Below are 9,618 nucleotides of genomic sequence, written 5' to 3'. Positions count from 1 at the left end.
TCTAATGTCAAATAAAAGTGTATAATTACACATACACTGTAATTTTTTTCATTTATTTCAATATCTAAATTTTTGAAACAACCAAACCTATCAAGGAGTCCTTAGCTAAAGATAAAACCAACCTAAATCAATCCTTCCTCAAAAAAAAAAAAAATCTTCAGAGATATGTAAGATATAACCTAGGGATAATTATATAACCATTCTAAGAAATAGGACTTGTCTTATATTATTATAAAGGATAACGATATAAAAAAATGGGACTGTTTCATAAGCCTCATATATGAATCAATCTTATTACATGGGTGCCACATTTTACAGACATTGTATCATCACTGATGGTAATAAAAAATCATTCCCATAATGTTATAATATTAGTTCATTTGACTTACATTATATTAACTTAATTTTATGCAATATTTTTATTATTTTTTATATCTGTTCCAAGAACTTTAAACTAAGCCTAATCTACTGAAAAATTCAATACATAATTATTAAGCAGTGCTCTGAAGTATATACTCATTTGTAGTCAAGGACTACAAATGAAATATGCAGGAGATATCTTTTTATATGACCAAACAATGGGTTCTCATTATTTCAAAAATATGGCACTGATAGAAACTTTATGAATATGTTTTATGTTATAGTGTGTTCAAATCCTCTTAATTCAGAGCCACACTTTTTTGGGCAAATACGAGTGGTAGTGGAAAGTCAACCAGAACTTCAAAGTGTAAAGGACATTTTTAATTATGCAACCAGCCTAGAAACACTGGAAATTTTTGAAATATCCATTGGTACACATAACCTCCATGGTATAACCAGGACAAGTTTTCTTCAGCCTTTAGCCTAATATCCCGTACAGTCTTTGCTCTTCCCAAACTGGGAAGAGGACAGAGCTGTTTTTTCATTAAAATAAAGGAGAATTTAAAAAGATGACAGAACAGTACATACCAATTACCCCATCACCCAAGTCAGTAAAAGTGAAGTTCCTTCCTCCCCTTAAGTATTACTACTTCTCTCCATTTTTATTATGGAATTGATTTCCCTACCCATAGAAACTTCTAGAATAAATTACCTACAGATGCAGAAAGGACCTGTAATTATGTGTAAAATAAACAAACTCCCCCGGCCTCCCCCGACCTTATTCTGAATCTGGAAACAAGGCAAAGCTGTCCAAAGTCCAAGTCAGTCTCCAAACCTTCCAGCCACTACCAGGAACCTGCCTGCTGCCTGCCACTATCATCTTTAGCCACCCCAAGACTGGAAATCCATGCACATCCTATTCTCTGGCTGTCTTAAATACAGACTCAAGCACAGCTTCAAAAAAACAGGATCCAATATTTTCAACTATGACCAGTTATTGCCAAAATTAGGTTAAGAATGTTATCAAAATGTAAGAAAATGCTAATGAAGCCATCTCCAATCTTCCCTTCTCATAGCATTTTAAAATGCTTCTTCTCTCTGCAAGCCTCACACACTTGCCTTAAAAAACGTCCTACAAACACTCTACAAAGACTACGAGTATTCATGTTTCTGAAGGAAATTATAATTTGTTTTAAACTACTGTAACACATCTAATTTTCAAGAGTGCGTAAGGTATAGTACATCATAACTCATTGCCCATTTTAAATGTAATTCCTAGTTCTAAATGGGAATTAGATTAACTGCTAATTTTTCACATTAGAAAAGAGGATTAATTATACGTTGATGTAGCTTTTAAAATATTAAGTTACTTGTTTTTAAAATATACCTTTAGCAGGTAAAAGCTCAAAACACCAGTGCAAATAAAAATGTTTTGATACAATTTTATCAAATTTAATTGTATAAAAAATTTTTAGATTTACATCATTTAAAAATTAGCAGTGCTTCTAAAATACAATATAGCATTCATGCCACCTGTGGCATTTTAATATGTATTCTCTCGTATGACAAAGTAACTGCCTCATTTCAATTTGAAAAATTATACAAATATTTCATGCGTTCAGGCAAGGGCTATTATAATAGCCAAAGATATTATATTGATGATAGACTTCTAATGTGAATTAAATTATTCAAGATCTTTTTCCTGTGCAATAAGAAAACACAACCACAAAATCTTACTAATTAGTTAACCAATTACTTTCCAGAGATACATCATTTTTAATTGTGTGACTCCATATTTCCCTGATAACCCAAAATTTGACCCACAATTTTAAGAGTATCACTGAAAATCATGAATTAATCGTGTATTGGCATAAAAGAAATGAGCAAAGTTACTACTATAGGTCTCTTGATTAAAATATAGAATGAAAAGTATGAGATCTGGTTAAAAATTAAGCGCAAATAAGAAAATAAAAGCGATTTTAAATTCTCATTTCTTTCTTGACTAAGCATTTATGCTACCTGGCTTTAATTTTACCAGTGATCTCCCAAAATGCTCTCACATTGGGATTCCTGAAATTAAAAGTATTAACCTATAGCATTTAAAATGTAAATTTCTAATGGATTTCCCATAAGTTTTCACACAAAAAGCAATTAAACTTCCACGAGGTCTATCTGTGTTTCTCTCTTTGTTTCTTTGTTTGTAAAGCAGATGAGCAAAGAGCAGTAAGTACTCCACTCATTCTTAAAAATAAGCAGGTTGCACTTCTATTCTTTCTTCAAAGGTGGGCAACTCATCCCCAGGTCTGCACAAATAAAGCAGCCTGTGCCACACCTGAACCATTGATAGAATACAAAAGAGCAAGAACAAGCAAAACACATCAATACTATGAAGTCATTAGTTACAATGCAAATTCACAAATAAACTTAGGTTAGTATTAGGAGACCACACACAAATTACAATACCTGAGATTTAGTGCATTCCTTTGAGCCAAAATGAAATGAGTGCCATAAAGGAGGAAAGGAAAAGATGAACATTATCAGACATGCTATATAGTACATCTGCCAAAATGAAGATAATGTTAAAATTAGGTTAAGAATGACCATATAGGATTGGCTATCTGCATAATGTTCTCTATGTCTTTAGCCATGCACTTGCAATCATTTAAAAATCACCTGTGTAATATGCTCATGCATCTTTTAAATAAACGTTTTACCCTCAGCGCCTCCCCAGTAGGGTTCTTTCAAATGAAAGTAAAATATTTCTGTTAAGAATAAGGAAAAATGACTTAAGGCTAATGAAAAATAATAATTTTTATTCTGTGGTATCATATATACAAAATTGTTTACCTAAGTTAAAATCATATATTTAACTAAAATAATAAGTATTATGTAAATGTAATAAAAACATAATTTGCACAAAAAACAGGATCCAATATTTTTAATTGAAACTATGTTGTTGCCTATCTGAACTCATTTAGTAGAATTAATACCAAGTGTCATAAATTAGTAAACTAGTACATGATCCATTAGCAGTCAAGTTAAATTTTTCATCCTAGTACTGAATTCACCCTAACAAAAGTACCTGTTGACCAGGTAAGACATTTGTAAAAAATCACTTTGAAAAACAGCAAGCTTGTAATAAAGAAAAAACAAACAAACAAAAAAACCCAACTACACATTTTAAAAAAATTAGATGAAAAGGGAGTGAGTGATATAGGGACAGTGAGTGATGTATTCCATAAAGGACTGGAAAACATAGGGATGGGAGAGATAAACAGTTAAAAATGAACCCCTCAAATTAAGTGTGACAAATATGACTATATAAAATTAAACCATTCAACTTTAACACTAAATGTTAAGTAATAGACATTCCCACTAACTATTTTAATATGAAATCTATTTGGAAAAATAACTCTAAAACAGAAAGAATATTAACAATTTAGTACTGAGCTAAAATATTCTAATATATTGTACTCTTAAGATGTACAACTATTTTTAATTTATATATCCTTCTTCCATGATGCTACATCAACACTAAAAATACTACCTTCTTTTATAGACAATGGTAACAAAAAACCTTTCATAGATTTTTTTTTTTTAAATACCAAGTCTCCGACGGACCAACAAAGCTGCCTTTATGATGAGCAAAAAGCAAGCCTTCCCAAGTGAGCTCAATGAAAGGATTCAACTATGAAATTCATGTTAAATTAAAACAGTGCATGGGTAGAGTGAGAGGAGTAGGCGGGTAGCTGGTGGTCAAAACTGCTTAAATATTCAAATACAAAAAGCTCTCACACATAGAACATATGAAGTGTGGGTTTAAAATATATCACTTAAAGTTACTAAAAATTGAATACATACGTTTAAGTCTATATTCTCATGTCTTTTGCATTTATACTTATGGGTAAGAAGAAAGAAAAAACCAGGTAAGAGAAACAAATGAGAAATGTAAAGTAGTGGTCACTTATCTATTTTTATTTTTTCATATTTTTGTGTTAAAGTCAATTTCATATATAATGACTATTCATTTCATGGTATTATATGTATAGATAAAACATCTTTGGCCTTATTATGACATGCGTAAGGATTCAAGCTTTCTTTTTGAAAATAGATATACTCAAGCATATTTGCAACTATTTTGGATTGGCCATCACAGGAAACATGCATAGTGCAGCTAAGCAGAAAGAAAAAAAAAAAGAAAGAAAAATAAGGCTCTAAAACTGCTTATATTGGGGGTCTTGTACAAATCACTACTCATCTGTGCCTTGGTTTCCTCAAACAAAAGATAGTTTGCTTATCAAATATTTAAGAAAGATAATTCACAAATTCAAATGACAGTTAAGCAGGCTATACCATTAAGAGGACCTTTGTATGTATTAGAAATACTTCAGACCATCTTTCACTGGGATTTTAAAAAAGCATCATTTCAAACTATGCTTATCTTACTTCATCAGACTAAAAACAAAAAGTCTCAGATAATATCAGAATGGTATGAAAAACTATAAAATATATATATATGCTTTTTGAATAAAAAATAGGTATGGTAACAGTCATTGGGGTGGGAATAGGCTAAAATTTTAGGTTAAGGGAAGCACTTAAAATATCCCAGTTACAACTACACAGGCTAAACAGTGTATTTTGATATCTTATTTCAGTTCTTCAAAAATATCCATATTATGTGTGTTTCCAGTAAAATCTGCACTTTGGGTAAGTATATCATAGAAAGGAATTATTCTTCAAAAATAGAAAATTTAAATCTTTTCACAAAACTCCCAGAAAAAAACTAAAGATACATGAAAATATCACTCTTTTGTAACTCACCGTATGATAGCCTCGAGGCAAAGGTGGCTTGCCCACAGGATAAGGATCCACAGTGTCAATAATTGTCTGTCTTTCTCCTTTCTGGTTGATTTTTCTAAATCTCCTTCGAGACTGTCGATGAGAAGCTTGACGCTGAAAATATTCTTCATTTTCATCCATATAGTCCACCTGAAATAAAACCCCCAAAATTTCATTTCTTCAACTCAACATAACATAATTAAGATTGGCTGCAGAATAAAACTTACAGATAGTCCACATTCATTCATTTTGCAAAGACATTTCTAGACAAACTAGTCCTGAAGTGTTTTTGAACTTCTCTGGAACTAACTGATTTTGAGTAACTTGTCTTTTATGAAGAAGCATTTTCAGTTCCACTTAGGACAATATGGGTAACTCTCGTATTTCCTGCAGTTTCAATGGGAAGGATATTTTCAGTAGTCTTTGAACTGATTTAATAGAGAAAGAACTCACAGGATACATTACTATGCATTCTGAAAGCAACTGTTCCATCGTTACTAAAGCACAAAAACTCCAATGTATATGAGTAAATCTGTAAAATCCCCAAACCCCAAATGACTCAAACAGGACTGCTAGCAGAATGGCTCTTGTAGATGACCTTAGGGTTTCTCTTCCTACTTTCATTCTGTGGATTGATTGTTCCTTTTCTTATAAATAGTGTTGTTTTAAAAAAATAATTCCTCATTTTAAACATTTTAGGAACGCTGATGAATGGACTAATAGAGAATAAAAGTTACATTAGGTTAATCCTCGTCATATTTATATAATGAAAATGTGATTGCTCACAATAGAGGCATATTTAGATATTAAAACTATTGTCACACTGGCAAAACTAGTAGCTTGTATAACACTGGCAAGTATAAAATTCCCAAGGAATGCTGATGATCAAAAAGCCTTCAAAGGAACCCAAAAATAGCACCAAAGGAGATCAAAATCTCTAGGAAATATCTAAAGGCATCTCAAGACCTATTGCAACAAAGTCTTAAATATCTACCTACATTTTTCCAGTCCTAAATTTTTAATCACCACCATGCCACTTTCTCACTTAAGAGTAAATGTTATGAAATTTTACCAAAAGTTTTCACTAGTTTTGATGGTGAAGTTCTCCTTTCTGATGGAATTTCTTTCCTGCATCATACGGGGAAATCCTATGTCTTCTCTGAAAATAGACTTGTAGTCTACCAAATACTTTATTAAATGTGTAGTACAAGCTTCCATCATCATCTATATTAGGCTATCATTTATTTTACAAGGTGTTCCTTCCCAGATAGGATGCTGGATGGGGAATAATATGAATATCAATATGAACTGAATGTCTACACTGGAGTTCCTTTCATCTCATTTTTGTTGCAGAATTTTAAAAAAGGGTACATATTATCCTATCTTAAAATCACCTTTATATAGTAAGGAAGAATGTGACAGGCCTTTTGTAACGCATAAAAAAATGTTACTAGTATCTATTTTAACATTATGCTTTCTGTATATGTCTTATCAAAAATTTTTTTAAATCACACAATTCAGTTAAAAAGAGATAAAGATCTCAACAGAGTATTTAACCAGCAAACTAGTTCCTCAATTTTCTTTCAATTAAAAGAACTGAAGTGATTTCCTTATGGTAATTGTTGCCAGAATACATATCACTGTGATTCATTTTAAGTATCTCATTCATTTCAATCAATATTTGGAGAGCTAATATCCTGCAATTCAGAGAGTCCCCTCAAATTTCAATTAAATGATATTATCACAGACTAATTTAGGAAATTCAAGCATCAAACATTTAAGTACTTGTTCCCCTTAAACTTTCTTTTTCATTTAATTGAATCCTGTAAATAATTACAATATGATTGTGAACTCAAAGTCTCATAAAAAGTTATAAAATAAATATATCCAAAGTTATAAAATATATAATACACTATTATAAGTAGTTTGTGAAAGTACTTTTACTTCAAAACTTTTTTTAGGGGAAAAGCGTCTTCAGAGGGGTATTCTTACCACGATCATTTCAGAAGGCTCTAAAACAATGCATTCACAGCCACGCCTAAAACTTCCTGCAGATCGCTTGCCAAAACTAGAAGAAAAAAAGATTTAAGAAATACAAATTGTGAATTTAAGCCAACCCTCAAGATAAATAAAAATGAAAAACAATTACAAGAAGCACACATTGGAGAAAGAGAAACTATCTTTAATCACAGAACAACAAGGAATTATTCAAATTGTTAAATTTCAGACATGTTTTTCTGGAAAATTCCAACACAATGTTTTCAAATGAATAATGTAAGTAAAGGAGAATCTATATGAGTATGTTTTGCATTAGGCTGTTTTAAATTATTCCAGTTAGATGAAGATTTAGAGTATTCTAATAGGGATGGGAGTTGAATCAATGGTGAACTATAAAATATCAAAAGAAAGTATAAAGCATATGTATTTCTATAACTTAAGTCACTTAGGTTAAACATTTCTTTCATCTACAAAATATATGTATTTTTCTAGATTTTCAAATCAACTTATACTAAAATTTCTAAGGAAAAAGTATTTAACTTAAGACTTTGTCTTTAGCTATAAAATGATTTAAGTGGGTATACATACAAAAAATCTATTCCTCTTGAAAACTTGGCACTGGAGAACCCAGACATAGCAACTTTGCCCTATCTGTGATAACTCCTATCTTAACACTAGAGCAAATATATTCCTCTGACATAGAGCTATATGCCAACTAAAACCATGAAGAGAAAATCCTGGCCAAGCTAGATAATCCCTGCTCTACTAATTTTTGCCTATCCCTGCCCATTCACTACTCCAAAAAATCTTTTCTCCCTTCCAGTCAATATTTTTAGTAACCATTTTTAATAAACTATTTTTGAGATAAATATGAGAAAAAAATCTTCCAAAGAACTATCTTATCAAGCAATTTCTCCAAGTTAGACATTTTGAGTGACTCCTCTGAAAATTCTTGTTCCATTTATAATCTTCTTTATAAATAAATGGTAATGTGCAATGCATCAAACTATAGTGAAAAAGTCATGTAAGATGAAGATAACAGGAAATTCAACACTTCACTATATCATTATGATCTCTAGCAAACCAACTTAACCATTCTCATAGTCTAAATTTTACTCATATGTAAAATTATCAGATTAGACTACACCACCACTTAAGTCCTTTCCTGCTCCCAAGTTCTGTTTCCATGAAAATAAAAAACGAAATCACATTTAGCTCATCTAAAATATTCTTTTTAAAATATTCATATATACATTCATGCATACATGCTCATACAAACATATATATTAGAGTGCATTTAAAAGTAAAAAATCAATCACCAATAAATACATGATAAACGTATTTTCTTTGTCATGTTACTTCTCGTGCAATTAAAATGATCTGAATTTTTAAATATTTGTTTTTTGGTTTACAAATAAATACCACTAAAATTACATAAAATCTTCAGTACATACAAAAATTTGTTTCTGATACCTGAAATTATCAAATTGCAATTCAATTTTTTACAATAATGCTTATAATTTAATGAAACACTAGAAATTAAGAAATAACCTCAATCAATGTGTTAGTAAAATATGTGGTAGGTTTCAATGCCATCACTGCCCCTTTAATCCTGTTATATGACTAGGTAAAAATACATATTGTATGTTTAAGGTTTATTAGTAATAAAATAACATTAAAATCTAAAGAAAATCTTGACTGTGAGTCTGTTTCACCTTATTTTATTAAATTATAGTGTACAAGTTTTATAAACAATGATCAAATGTTTTTCCTTTTTTAAAATTTCATATAGAAAAACAATTATGTGTTTATAATACATAAAATGTTCATGCAACACAATAAAAAATAACAACATACTAGAATTGAGTTGCTTTACCAATTTTAGCAACAAAAGGGGTAACGTCCACACAAATAAATTCCATTTATTTATTGTATGCCTAATTCTTGCACCAATAACTCACTACTTCAGAATTAAGACTGTAAATCCTCTGACCAATTAGTCACCAGTTCAACAGAACTTTGTGGCTAGGAAGATATTCACATTTTTATGTACATTAACTCTATTACTTTAGGAATAAAAAGTTCCCTAAAATGTGCTATAAAAAAAATTTCTCCATGATAGTCTTCTAGGAAGTGAGCTGCAATAGAATCTGACAAAACTCTTTTTGAAGTCACGAAAGACTCAAGTTCTACTGACCATTATTACAGAGATGTGAACAACAAGAGAAACAGTAGACCTTCTATCACATTAATTTCTTGAATACGCTGAGCAGAGAAGGTAGATGCACACAGAACATATTCTAGCAAGGCAAAATGATTTACTCAAAAATCTATTTTTCGGGGTGGCCAGATGGCTCAGTTGGTTAGGGCATGTGCTCTGAGCAACAGGGTAGCTGGTTCGATTTCCACAGGGCCAGTGAG

General features: G+C 30.9%; 1 protein-coding gene across 9 annotated transcripts in view; it reads right to left on the bottom strand.

Moving 5' to 3' along the window:
- The window catches only part of RAPGEF2 (Rap guanine nucleotide exchange factor 2), a 245,736-nt gene that overhangs the window by 120,595 nt on the left and 115,523 nt on the right, over nt 1–9,618 (bottom strand). For 7 of the 9 annotated variants that reach the window (XM_019667499.1, XM_019667502.1, XM_019667503.1 and 4 more), the window contains 3 exons: nt 7,192–7,267; nt 5,182–5,349; nt 2,824–2,841 (listed from right to left, as the gene is read on the bottom strand). In XM_019667499.1, the coding sequence (XP_019523044.1) occupies nt 2,824–2,841; nt 5,182–5,349; nt 7,192–7,267 (262 nt within the window). The remainder of the gene's footprint in view (nt 1–2,823; nt 2,842–5,181; nt 5,350–7,191; nt 7,268–9,618) is intronic. The other 2 variants (XM_019667500.1, XM_019667504.1) reach the window with 1 other exon arrangement.

The sequence above is a fragment of the Hipposideros armiger genome, unplaced genomic scaffold, assembly GCF_001890085.2.
Source record: "Hipposideros armiger isolate ML-2016 unplaced genomic scaffold, ASM189008v1 scaffold_498, whole genome shotgun sequence".
Taxonomy (NCBI): Eukaryota; Metazoa; Chordata; class Mammalia; order Chiroptera; family Hipposideridae; genus Hipposideros; species Hipposideros armiger.
This window is presented reverse-complemented; position numbering and strand designations above follow the sequence as displayed.